The 13,519-nt window shown below is 31.5% G+C and overlaps 2 protein-coding genes and 1 long non-coding RNA gene across 6 annotated transcripts; 1 reads left to right on the top strand and 2 right to left on the bottom strand.

The window, feature by feature from the left end:
• Positions 1–145: 145 nt before the first annotated feature.
• Positions 146–1,913, bottom strand: LOC138178951 (uncharacterized). Of its 2 annotated transcripts, none has more exons than XR_011172869.1 (3): positions 1,777–1,913; positions 1,316–1,632; positions 146–1,215 (listed from the first exon to the last, which is right to left on the bottom strand). It is a non-coding gene; the product is annotated as an uncharacterized LOC138178951 (long non-coding RNA). The 2 variants fall into 2 exon arrangements; XR_011172868.1 differs by having other exon boundaries at positions 1,316–1,646; positions 1,753–1,887.
• LOC138178825 (methyl farnesoate epoxidase) lies at positions 1,839–7,471 on the top strand. Of its 3 annotated transcripts, none has more exons than XM_069111096.1 (11): positions 1,839–1,968; positions 2,046–2,392; positions 3,156–3,309; positions 4,484–4,735; positions 4,840–5,128; positions 5,257–5,495; positions 5,574–5,785; positions 5,908–5,994; positions 6,065–6,206; positions 6,545–6,746; positions 7,128–7,471. In XM_069111096.1, exons 2-11 carry the CDS (start codon positions 2,240–2,242, stop codon positions 7,150–7,152), a joined length of 1,755 nt encoding a protein of 584 aa, XP_068967197.1. In that variant the 5' UTR covers positions 1,839–1,968; positions 2,046–2,239; the 3' UTR covers positions 7,153–7,471. The 3 variants fall into 3 exon arrangements, with proteins under 3 accessions (XP_068967197.1, XP_068967215.1, XP_068967207.1); XM_069111114.1 differs by lacking the exon at positions 1,839–1,968 and adding an exon at positions 3,388–4,297 and having other exon boundaries at positions 2,262–2,392; positions 3,200–3,309; positions 7,128–7,461; XM_069111106.1 differs by lacking the exon at positions 1,839–1,968 and having other exon boundaries at positions 2,268–2,392; positions 3,200–3,309; positions 7,128–7,467.
• A 29-nt stretch (positions 7,472–7,500) lies between these two features.
• LOC138178849 (probable cytochrome P450 305a1) lies at positions 7,501–12,823 on the bottom strand. The gene is made up of 8 exons (XM_069111144.1): positions 12,551–12,823; positions 11,290–11,544; positions 9,961–10,198; positions 9,337–9,496; positions 9,131–9,242; positions 8,681–8,861; positions 8,206–8,462; positions 7,501–7,877 (listed from the first exon to the last, which is right to left on the bottom strand). Exons 1-8 carry the CDS (start codon positions 12,639–12,641, stop codon positions 7,699–7,701), a joined length of 1,473 nt encoding a protein of 490 aa, XP_068967245.1. The 5' UTR covers positions 12,642–12,823; the 3' UTR covers positions 7,501–7,698.
• Between the last annotated feature and the right edge of the window lie 696 nt (positions 12,824–13,519).

Raw genomic sequence — 13,519 nt, 5'->3', positions numbered from 1 at the left:
ATGAACGCAAACCAGTACAGTAGCTCCACATTAATTGATTGATTGGATTTTCCTTCTTTAACAAGACATCGCTATGCCCACCAGTTCTTTAAGCCAACTTTGAAAAGTAATCCAATATCATTATAATAAACAAACATAGATCAGGTATTTGTATACATATAATTCGTATTTAATACAGAAAGCTACAGTCTCGAAAAGCTAAAAGTCTCATGAAAGTACTTGAACATCAACTATAGAAAACTTTTATGTAGGTATATATGTTATGCCAATTTAATATATTGTACCTATTAACCAATTAAAAATTTCATAGGCAACACGAGACCCGACTATTCTGATTATACTTGATAAAATATGAAATCAATCTAAAAATGCATATAAAAGTTACAAGTCTTTTATTGCAAACATATATTTAGTAAAAAATTAGTACATACACATGAATAACCATCTTATACATATAATAGGTGTTAAACATGCTCCCATTAGACATTGAAGATTATTAATATAATAGATAATTCACTGTTTAAACACTTTTATGATCTCTACAAAATATATAAGTACCTGCAAGACAGAATGTCTTGCAACTTCTATGTATTAGTTTCAGATTTGTTTAAAATGTATCAATATAATCATAATAGTCGCGTTTCATCACTCTCATCAATTTCAGAATCGTTTCGCATAACAAAAGAAGGTTTCTATAAATATTCAAATACTTTCGTAAGCAACTGTATACTCAAGGTTTTTTAGAACTCCCTTGTTAATTGATAAAGTCCACAGACTAAACTAACCTATGACTAGTGGAAGCTTCATTGCAATTTAAATCACACTTGGTGTGTCATCTCCTAAGCAATCATGTTTGTTGATGCTTATCACGTTGATTCATTGATGTCGTTTATGTTTGTTCGTATCTGTTCATCAAGTATAAACTCGGCTTAATAGGTTGTATGTATGTGTACATTGCGCAGTGGAATCGGCCTCAATGCACGACGAGAGAAACTTTTGCTTTAATCCAACTATACCGCAGGGTCAGACTTTTCATCCAATGTGTTTCGCTCGGGGAAGAAAATAGAATTGGAGAAATGTCGTACACGTATATTTTCTAATCGATCTCTTCAACCGGCCAATGATTTCCACTTTCCTCCGGGCTTCTTTCTCTCGTTCGTTTCGTTACAATTTGTGACAACGTTTTATCTCCTTGACATTCGTAGGTTCGACGAACTAAGTGAGATTTTGTTAGGAAATAATATATTTGATTAGAAACATTTACCGAAGAATTTCTGTGAACCTAAAATATTTCGTATTATTTACTTCAACTTACATGTAAGAAACATTTTAATGCTGTTTGGTTTGGAATGATTAAGAGTTAGGAAAGATTTAACTAGAATTAGATTTTTCACCGTTTGTAGTTTCACGAGCTTTTCTTAAAAAACTGTTGGCCTTTTTAGTAATGAATTCTTTTAAATAGCTTCTACAGGCTCTCATAGAGTATTTCATCCCAGGCCTATGCATTTGGAATAAGTTTTGTAAAGATTATGATAAATACATAATAATAGGACTATATTATACTTGGTGAATGAGACAGATAGAGGTATGTATATATCTTAGTATGTATATATGAGATTTAATATTATTTTACTGAAAAAATGAACCTGTTTTATTAATGAATTTTTTTACGTTTCTTCTTAATTTTCTTTAGTATCCAACTAACAGCAATAATATTATTTGCTAGGAATTTATAATAAAAACGAAACGAACCTTTCGGAAGAAGCCAATACATACATATTTAGAATATCTTTCAGATGAAACGATTAAGTGTCCAAAGTTATTTCCTTAAGAATATATTCTTTTCTACGTTTCTCAAGGTGATTGTATGGTTAAATGGAAATCTTGCGAGTTCAATACCAACCGATTACCACAATAGTAAGCAATTTTACGAGTTTACGAGAGCAATGAGGGATTAGAACGTATTAAGTAAGTTTCGCGCGCATGAACAATGATCCATTAGCGCCGCCTTCGAGTAATTTCTAGCTTAAATTACGATTGGTTAGGATTGACGTGAATTTAATGGCGGCGAAACCAAAAGTGGCTGTAAGTGATTTTTTCCTAGCAACTGTACAACATTTTACTCTATTAGAAAGCGGTAATAAGGAAAGTATTTCTATATATAAAGATTAAGTCTACATTCGTAAATACATGAAACTTATTATATTATTATTTTTTCCAAAAAGAAGAAAGCGAATGAATGAAGATTGAAAACATTTATGGGAAAGTTAAAAAAAAATGTTTATTGCTACTACTTCATCGACGTGTATCTGCAAACATTGCTCATAAAACATACGTGTCCAAGCGCACGACGTCTACTTATGTTTGTTTTAAAATACATACTCAAACACGTGTAGGTATATCAATGTATAAACGATTGTCTAGAAAGAAAATTACGATATAACATCTTGCATGATCATAAAATCTAATTAAGCGCCATATTAAATAGTCACATGTGAAGCAATGAATATATTCTTATAATATAATATATTGTAATATCGGAATATATTAAAGATATAGTTTTGTCCGATTAATTATAGTTTATTAATAATGGATTGAAATTACAGATATTAGTTAGACAGAAAACGATGTTTGATTAACAGGAAAACTAAATACAACGCTCGTATTTACATCAAATAACTTGACAACTATTTGGTAACTCTCTCTCTCTCTCTCTCACTAGCAACTCTAACAACTCTACAACACTAACAACTCAATTCTAACGACTCTATGCTTCGACGTCTCGATCAACTCTGCTCTTCGCAACACACTCGCTTTTCGACTCGCATACTCTGACCTCTCCGTCACCTCTCCTTGAAAACCGAAATCGTCTTTTGTTCTAACGCTGTTTATCGTTTTTCTCATACCTCTGCAAGAACTAGGTCACTTTAGTCACATAGGCGCTCTTAGATGTAAACAAACCACAAAGGACGACGTACACGGTGTTTTCTAATTTCAGCCGATCTCCAATCAAAGCTATTCTACGATATTACAATATTATTATGAGTAGTAATATATCAAATGATTAAATATAAGAGAAACATCATTGATCATTTTATATAACACTATTTTTGATTACAATATTTTTGATGATCGAATTTTAATCTTTGATTTAGAAAAAAGTTGTAGGTCAGAGTTACTTTCCAAAACTTTCCAACAGAATTATTCGAGATCGTGGGTGTATCGGAAAGTTTCGTGTTACTGCCACTTCATGTTACGGAAGGTCAACAACAACACGACATTACAAATGTAGCGGATATGATATAATTAGTAGGTAACTATAAATTGCAACTGACAGAAATGCAGAACCTGTTGGATCGGTTAACTTCTATTAGTTTATTTAACCAGGAAATAATTCAGCAGCAACTTCGAAAGTACAGTTTCTATGGCGCCTCTTTTTTTGTAAGCTATAATAAAAATAAACAGGTAGTCGGTTCTTTTTATTTCAGTATGTTTCATTGACCTTAGTGAGCTGAATATAAGCTAATGGAACAATTATTATTTTAATTATCCATAATTTTTTTCAGGAATCGTATTTGAAAAGTAAAAAGAGAAATAATATCTTTTTTATTTGTGGTTATTCTCTTTCATTTCGAGAGGAATTTAACCTCGTATATTCAGTATTCCAAGCATTCTTCATAAGTAAACTGCTTATAAATAGACAAGTAGAAACCACAGACCATTAACAACCACCAAATTCACAGATATACCGAAATAGAATTTTCATTCTTCTTTAATCTTTTCAAAAATAGCGTTTCAAATTTGAAATCGTCGCTCTTCTTAAATAAACAATTCACAGTACTTTTCTCATGATCGAAAGCGTGGAGACTTTCGCCGAAGAATTTCTTTTACGATATTACATAAACGACAATGATTGTTAAGTTCAACTAAGCGATTTATCTCGCGTTGAGTTTTTGTTGTATCATAGTCTTAAAAAAAGAAAAAAAGGAACAGATAACATTTTTTCAAACGGAGCACGGAGTGAGAAGAACACCATGAAAAGGATGTCTCAGACAAAAAGATATTTTTGTCAGAGGCCATGGGTGTCACGCCGATAATATCACAGAGTGCCACTAGAATCGTTTTTGTTACAATACGTATATATGCTTGGTATAGTAGCTTGGTATAGTACATTTGAAGTCCCGAGCTGAAGTATCAGTACATTTCAAGATGCTCTACGCGACCATCTCTCTTCTCCTTATACTCCTTTTTATGTTTGGCGTTTATGATTGCATCAAACCGCACAACTTTCCTCCTGGTCGGTGAACAGTCAATGTGTAATTAATAACAAATATATTAATTCCTAACTTTAACCTTTTTTATAAAATCTAGGACAAATTTTACGAGAGTAATAACAATTGCTTAAACTTATTTAGTTAGTCTAATAAATTAAAATACTTCATCAGTTTCTTTAATATTCGCATTTTATTCAATATTCCAATAGGTCCAAAATGGCTGCCAGTGATCGGTTGCTTCTTCACGTTTCGACGATTGAAACTGAAACACAAATACACTTATTTGGCTCTTCAAGACCTGACGAAAACCTACGGGCCAATTCTGGGCCTGAAATTAGGGAATCAGAAAGCCGTTGTGATTTCGACGTACGATCTGGTAAAAAAAGTTCTTCTTCAGGAAGAATTCAATGGAAGACCGGATGGATTCTTTTTCAGAGTCCGTGCGTTTGGAAAAAGGAAGGGTAAGTAATGTTAGTCCTTTTTTTAATTCACGATAAAATTACTTTAGTTATATTTAGAATATTCACTTCAAATTTAACATATTCTTATTAATAAATTTTGATAGGAATTTTATTCACGGAAGGACCAATGTGGTCTCAGTGTCGTCGTTTCACGATGCGCCACCTCAGAACCTTTGGCCTAGGTCAAGCAATTATGGAGCAACAGCTGATTGTCGAAGCTGATAATCTTGTGAATTATCTTCTACGTGCCAGTGTCAAAGGTCCAGTACCAATGCATACAGCTTTCGATATTGCAGTTTTAAATTCTCTTTGGTTTATGTTCGCTGGACACAGATTTGACTATGCAAACGAGAAATTAGTAGAAATTCTCGAGACCGTTCACGATGCCTTCAGGTAATTTGAAACAGATTTTTTTTTAATATCATCACATCGTAGTTAAGAGTGCATAAGGTGTATGTTATACGAATGTAAATATAAATTTGCATACTTACACGAGTATATTCATATACTTCTTCTCATAGATTGATGGACACAATGGGTGGCATTGTTTCGCAAATGCCATTTCTACGCTTCATGATACCAGAATTATCTGGTTACAATGATTTAATGAGAATACTTCAGAAGCTTTGGAATTTCTTAGACGAGGAGATTAATATCCACGAAAAACGACTGTCTGGAAATCAACCGCAGGATTTAATTGATGCTTTTCTTTTAGAGATTTCTTCAAAAAATACTAAACAAGGTGATTCCATTTTTGATCGTGAGTATCTCCTTTTATTTATACGATTAAAATATGATAACCTATTTGTTACTAAACAATAATTTAATTGTTTAAAAGGGGAAAATTTATTGGTCCTATGCCTGGACCTCTTTTTAGCCGGTTCAAAGACCACGACAGATACCTTAGCGACCACTTTCCTATTTTTATCTTTACACTCTGAATGGATTAAGATACTTCAGGAAGAACTAGATACCGTCGTAGGCAGATTAAGATCCCCTACTTTAGAAGATTATTCATCGCTACCTTTGATGGAATCGTTTCTTGCGGAAGTAATTAATAATTAGAATTAATTATACTATAACCATAAGATTCCGCGCTTTTTATTATCGTAACTACTGATCCATTGCACTTTTTTCTTTTGAATTATATAAATAGATCATTATTACGATAGGTACAAAGATATTTGGTCTTGGCGCCACTTGGAGTACCTCACAAGACCATGAAGGACGTAACTTTCAGCGGATATAGTATACCCAAAGCAAGTATTACAAATATAAATATTCCGAATAAAAACATCAGTCTATATATTCTTTATTATGTTATTTTAGAATACTATAATTCTCCTGGATTTCCATAGTGTGCTAAATGATCCAACTTATTGGGATCATCCAGAAGAGTTTCGACCACAGCGATTTCTCGACGCAAATGGCCGATTCTGTCAAAATAATGCTAGCATACCATTCGGTTTAGGTCAGTCTCCATACACAAATCTTTCTCACTATAAAATTTGTATAAAATATTCTGTAAGAACTGGAATTTCATCTTGACAAATTTGATTCGTTTCTTTTCACTTGAAACATTTTCGAATCTCATATATGTATACACACACGTATATACACACAGCTCATTAATCCGGAAATAATTCACCAGATAAAATCATATTTTTTAAGTTTATGTAGTTCTTATTGCTAAATAGACGTCATTTAAATAGAAATTCAATGGATAATGTTGTAGATGTAAATATTTGAAGTCTTTGCATATTCTGAGGTAAAATGTTCTAGAATTAATGATGTCGTTTTGCCTTTTAGGTAAAAGACGTTGTCCGGGTGAAATGCTAGCCCGGACATCCTTATTCTTATTCTTCGCCTACGTTATACATTACTTCGACATTGAAATTTCACCAGAGCACGGCGAACCCGATCTAAATGGATACGATGGTTTCACTATATCACCGAAATCTTATTACCTCAAGCTTACGGCGAGATCCGACGTTATAAACTGCACTACAATGTAAATATTATAGATAATTAGACTAAAATATTAAGTGTAATATGTCCTATATGTTTTAGTAATTCTATTGAATACAAATATGAAAGCTGGAAATTATATAACTGAAAATTGTGAATAGTCTTCTAAGAATAAATTGCTATTCTGTACATAATAATTAGGATATCATATGCTTACACGATGGCGATTCAATATAATTCATTAAACACCAGAGTCGAGGAATGTGCTTTATATTATTTAATAGAGAAATGTTTTTATTCTATTTATTCAGTAATATCTCTGAGTGTATGATTTCCTAGTTACTTCAAATATATAATAAAGAAATTTTGAGAAGAAAAAGTATCATCTTCAATATTTAAATACAAACTACATAATTTTTATTAGCTTTACAGAATCTATTTTTCAGTGACAAGGAAATATTTGACAGGCATGTTGAAACCTAATATAAAAGGACTGAATCGCCACGTGGCGTGCGAGCGAAGGTACATTTGGACTTCTGCGAAACGAACTGATTTCGTCGAACACGTAAAACGACCCGTAAAGCGACTTTCACGCGGTAGAAACAATAAACAATATTCAAGAGAAAAATTTGTTGAAGTCAAACAAACCGAGCTTCTATCCACGGGTGGAGCTACTTCAAAACAGAGAAACGTCACATTTAACGTGCATCGGCAACATCTTTATCATTGAAACAATAAATCGAACAAATAAAAATAGGTATATCCAGCTTGGATACTAAAGCAAATGTACAGAACAATATATTTTACCTTGTCTTTATTGTTTTATTCTTCATACTGATCAATTAGCATTTTTTTCATTTATCATGAACATTCTATTGAAATTTTCTGTAGGAAGAGACGTACTTCCTGTTAATTACGTGATACATGGAAGTTATAAGTGTAAGAAATTTAGCAAGAAATTATACATATATCAAAAACGAGGATTGCAGGTATTATTATCGTGGCGTCACAAGTACCTCATAAGGCTTTGGGGACGATGTCAAGCCATACATAATTTCTACAGAATTTGGTCCTTTGCCGGGAACTGGACGTAGATTATACTTCTGCATTATGCCTGTAAATAAAATGAATAGTGCGGACTTCGCCAGTACTTCGCCTGGACATCGTCTTCTTCCTGGAGACAAACACATAAAACTATAGAAAGTATCGATAAATAAAATCATCTTTTTAATGATCATAATGAACCCAGTTTTTTGTGTCACTGTTTCGTTTAGCTCATAATGACTGCATTAATTAACTTCGTGAAAGGTATTCCTAACTTTCATAGAGATATCCGGAAACATGAATGAACAGTGCTATTATCTTATTTACGTTGTTATATACTTTGATAAAATGACATTGATCTGGACTACATATTTTAAGAAATTTTTACAATTCTACAATGCTAGAAGATTTTTGGATATTTGTAAAATACATTTTGCAAGTTCTAATCTATTTTATACCTCTTCCAAATTGCAGAGAATATGTATCTGGCTCGAAGACGTCATTTTTAATAAACCTTTCAGGCATGAACTTGTCTGGCTCTGGATAGATATTAGGATCCTTATTGATGGAGTACATATTGACTAAAATGGTGGTATCTCTTGGTACCGTGTACTTGTCAAGAATCGTATCGTGAAGAACTCGTCGCGGCCCAATTATAGGGAATACTGGCCACATTCGTTGCACTTCGCTTATTACAGCCTCCACATATGGGAGCCTATAACAGTAAAAAATTTCATTTTTCTCGCATACTCCATTACTCTAATCTCTTCATCGAACATACAACTTTTACTCTTCTACACAGGAATTACAACAAAAATTGTACAAAAAATATAAGATAGAAGATTCAACGAAAAATTAAAGGAATTAGTAATTTCAGCTAAATCCACATTTTTACATAGATAAGTTCGAATATTTAACAGGAAATTTGATTACTTTGCTTTATCCTCCACTTCAGGAAGTCTGTCATGCGATATCACCGAGTCGATTTCCTTTTGTACTTTATGCTGCACATCCTGATACACCGTCATAGTTAATAACAGAAAGTCCAAGGTTAAACTCGTGGTCGTAAAACCAGCAAGGAAAAGATCAATCAACAGTACCACCAATTGGTCATCTGAAAAATATGTTATGTGAGAAAACGAACGTATACGATTGATAGGATTGTACGCAACAATTTCTAATGAGAATACTTTCTCTTTCGTGAATATTTTTATGAGTATATAACATCAGTATTCTTAGAACCAAAGGGAAATTAAAAATTATCTATTTTTCAGTTCTATGAAAAATACTAATATTTTTTACAGTAGATGAAATTCTGATAGAATTAAAAGATATGAATGTGTTTACGAATATAAATGAAATAACTTATAAACTTGATCGCACCAGTGAAGATAGGGCTAGATTCCCCATGGTTTTTCATTTCATGAAGGAACATGTCAATTACATCTGCTTCACTTCCCGGCTTGTATTTCTTCTTATGATCAATGATAGTTTCCTGTACAAAAAAGACATTCATGTATAACAGGTTGATTGTTAAACAGCGTATTTAATAAATGTAAAATCATAATTGATTTACATCATGGACATACCATTAAGAAGTCCTTGAGTTCTTTATTCAGCGTACACAAAAGATTGTATCCTGAGAACTCAGGTGCAATGTAACGAATCCAAGGGAAAGCAGAGATAAGTCCGCCCATCATGTCAAAGACTTGTGATCGAGTTTCCATCAACTTGATAAAAGACTCTATTCTGCATTGGAAAGAACAATCAATCAGGATTGAATGTATTTCAAGTACGTGACCTATTTTATGTTTCGCTTCGAAATTCTTGTGGATCATTACTTTCGTTTCTATAATGATTTATTCCGTGATTTTTGTTCTTTCTTTCAAAGCAGAAATATAAAGGAATAATAATTCTTCATAAATGAAGCGAATTTTACAAAGCAATAATAAAATAAAATTATTTCTTTCCTTTCTTCTGTTCTATTTCTGTTTTTCGAATTTCTTCAAAAGATTTTGTAACAATTTTAAATGAAAAAAATAAAACATGTTTTCATGAATAATATAATTAACTTACATTACATAGAAAAAAAAGGAATTTAAGCAAACGTGTAAACGATTCCAACAAGTCGTTTATACGCATGGGAGACCGAATACGTGAGAACGGTGATACACAAAGTAGAGAAATCCAATAGAACGCATGTATTTATGTACCTCTCGCCCCTGCTGAATGATTCTCCCGTCGTCAAAAACCAGAGAACGTTTATCACAGTCGGTGTAATCAACGGTCTTAGTTTGTGCGGACCCTCTGTATTCATCTCATTCAAAAGTATGGTCAATTCCTTTCTAATCATTTGCGCCATCTCGCGTTTTCCAAAACCGAAAACCCTCATGGTCCGCAACATCCAGCTCCGTAATTCCTTCCATTCTCCTCCGTCGTTCATTGTGATGCCTATCGATAATAACAGGAAACGATAATATCGCTAATATTCGAATCAAGTTGCATCTATTTCGCACATCTGCTATATTGCGAAATATTATAATACGTAGTTACAGCAGGACGTTGATTATCCAAATTAATAAAACTAAAGTTTCAACAACCGATTTTTCATATATAATAAGACAATTGGAAATAAAATAATTTTTAAAGATAAATGATTATGGAAAATTAATTGTTGTTAGTATAATTGTTGTAGCTAAATTTCGCATTTCATTTGAAATAGATATTTGTATGACTACATATCTATTTGATGATGACATATTTCTTCTTGCGCTTTTTATTTTTATCGATATCGTAATCTCATTCGTAATTTTATTTTTTGAATGTCTTTGTGACTACAACTTAATTTGAGCATTCGAAGTATGAAACATATATACCAAAATAGAAACATTAGTAAACAGTATGTAATTTGGAATAGATACATATATACATGAATTCGAACACATATATACGTGAATTCGAATTCACTTTTAAGTGTCCTTGGAATTATTATTTATATAAAATAAAAAAATATAAAATTATTATTATAGGAAAAGAAGATAACATGAGATAAACAATATATTTAATATTTTACTACTTATTCTAGAAATTATAAAAGGAAAATTTATTTATAGATTAAATGAATTAAATTTTGAATCAGGAAAAATCGTAAAAAGCAATTTTTTGCACAAAATGGTACAGAAGGTCATTAGAAATGAAACGTACATATTTGAAACTCGTAAAAAGACGAACGCCATTGTTTAAAGAAAGCATAAAGGGTCGAAAAACGGATCTTTCGCGTATTGAAAGAAACATAATGATTTTACAGAAAAGAGTTTCAATTGAAAAATGTAGGCATTGGGAAGATCTACAAAATGAGACCTATAAAATTAATATCAGTCTATATATTGACTTGCAAATGAATAAAAATCATCAAAATATGCTCTTTTTTTATTCGAATGATCTTTCAAAACATCTTGTACCAAAAAATTGCTGTTTACAATTTTTTCCGATTCAAACACTAATTCAACTGATCTATTAAAAATAGTCTTGAACTCTAATACCTTGCTTTTTGCCCATATTTCGAAGTTTGATAAATTCGTTCCAAGGTCGCCCATCGAATTCCTCATTCTTCAGTATCGTTTCACATAGTTTGCTTCCAGAAACGATTAGTACCTTTTCATTACCCATAGTCACGCTTATCACATCGCTAGCATACCGTTTCGAAAGTTCCAGGAACGCTTCGTGCTGTCCCCCAAATTCGCGAATCAAACGCTTCATTAGAAACTGGTTGCCGAAAATCGGCCACGAGAATGGCCCTAAAAAATAATAAAGCTTTAAAAGAAAGAGAAAAAAAGAATACGTTTCATGGTCTTACATAATAACCAATATATATACTATATACTATTATATATACGATATACTATTATCTATAGTATTAATTTTTTAAATTTTATATTCATTTGTTCTTTCATAAAAAAATACTAATTTCAAGAACGGAGATTAGAGCATTAAAAAATAATTATTTAAGTTTTAAGTAGAATAGGAAGGGATAAAAAATTCAAAGAGCTTTATTTTATAAATGCTATAGTAATTGAAAATAAATAATACTAATTTATTTATATAATAAAATAAATATGTACTAAATAATAATAATAAACAATATTATAGATATCGATATTATGATAATAATATTTCGAAGATTCTATAGTCAGTGTCGAAAAAGTATTATAGATCATTCTATTACTCAAAATTCGAATATGTATGCGAATTTTAGTACGACATGTATTACTCTTTATATTTTGTATAAAGAATAAAAATTTCTGAAATTAATTCGAACGAAATAGATAAGCCTCAAGAAGAATTAGTCTCATTAGAGGAACAATAAAGACGCTAATTTAAACCAGCTCAGTGACCCATTCAACCCGAGTAGTGTATACATCCGCATGATTTACATTCACCGCTAACGGCTTCATTGGTAGATTAACTCTTTTAGTTCATTCATCTTGATGAAATATTAAATTAATGATTTTATACCTCAATAAAAAATTATAAAAACTTATCATGACTAATAATGATCTAATATTTTTAATCTTCGTAACATAACACATTATTATTGTCAATTTTATTTTACTGTAAAAACCAAAAATTATAAATATTAGCAAGATAAAACTCTTAACTATATTGTATATCCGAAATAAAGGTTACGTTAAAATTATTAAAAAAGAATACTGATTTGGTGTATAATGACCCATACATTAATTTTGTAGGATGTCGACTAAGCAACGTGACTCGATATAATTGATAAGAAATAACTTTGATTACCTGGTGGGGTTTTTCTCGTATGTTGTCCGACTACTAAATAAATAATTAATAATATCAGCGTTACTATTGCTAGCAACACGGTGGCAAACATCCTGCAACGTCCCACACGAACTTACGATTCGGTACTCGAGCGATCAATGAAAGCGTTCGAACTAAAATTGGTTCTCCCGAAGAACGACTGGACGATAGATCGATAGGTTGAAATTTTTCGTCCACAACTAATATGTCAATTCTCACGTTTCAATTCCGGTTTCAGCTTTTTATACCGACCTACTGCCGATAACATGGATTACCCGATAAGCACGAATACTACTAAACCGTAGTTAAACTATTGCTTATAAGCATGTCAAAAATCAAGAAATAAAGACCCCGGTTGCCGATGCTTCAATACTGTATAATTAAACAAACCTTTGCACTTACGTGCATTGTTTTTAATGTATTCATGTGATCATGGTCACTTGATAATAAAAAGCTTTTTAACTATATGTATCCTTTGAGGAAGTTGTTAAGAGCGGATAAGTCCCTTATTACAATACATAAATAAAGTGGATTTATGTATTGTAAAATTAAATAAGTTTTACGATGTCCAACAATGTTCAAAGATTATTAAAACTGTAAACAGCCTTTTGAAATTTTTAATTCAAATCATTGATCGATGTGATCCGACATTCATAAAATAAATTACAGCAATTAAATTTTGAATATCTGTGTATAAGGGTAGTTATATGTATTGTAAAAAGGTCTGATTTCAATTATATTGAGTCGAGTAGTAAATTCGTTCATCCTTCATCTTCACCAGGGTATGGATGTGAAAAAATTTTATAAAAATTATTTGAAGAATGTAAAAATATGTTCTTCTGAACTTTTTTTATAAAAGATATTTATATTTATAGAAATTATATTTATAGAATATTTAGGAACAAAATAAGTTAGTTCTTCATGAAATAGATTTTATCACATCTATATAGC

This window comes from Bombus flavifrons, chromosome 1 (assembly GCF_040668555.2).
Source record: "Bombus flavifrons isolate JBK064 chromosome 1, iyBomFlav1_principal, whole genome shotgun sequence".
NCBI classification, from domain to species: Eukaryota; Metazoa; Arthropoda; class Insecta; order Hymenoptera; family Apidae; genus Bombus; species Bombus flavifrons.
Note: the sequence above shows the minus strand (reverse complement) of the source record. Positions and strands in the feature narration are given on the sequence as shown.

Coding starts and splice junctions, on each gene's coding strand:
- LOC138178825 (XM_069111096.1), top strand. CDS start 2,240: ATGAAGATTGAAAACATTTATGGGAAAGTTAAAAAAAAATGTTTATTG. Junction 3,310..4,483: donor TAGCGGATATGATATAATTA/GTAGGTAACTAT, acceptor ATATTCCAATAG/GTCCAAAATGGCTGCCAGTG. Junction 5,496..5,573: donor AGGTGATTCCATTTTTGATC/GTGAGTATCTCC, acceptor ATTGTTTAAAAG/GGGAAAATTTATTGGTCCTA.
- LOC138178849 (XM_069111144.1), bottom strand. CDS start 12,641: ATGTTTGCCACCGTGTTGCTAGCAATAGTAACGCTGATATTATTAATT. Junction 10,199..11,289: donor AAATATGGGCAAAAAGCAAG/GTATTAGAGTTC, acceptor TATTATCGATAG/GCATCACAATGAACGACGGA. Junction 8,862..9,130: donor ATCTAGCCCTATCTTCACTG/GTGCGATCAAGT, acceptor CATATTTTTCAG/ATGACCAATTGGTGGTACTG.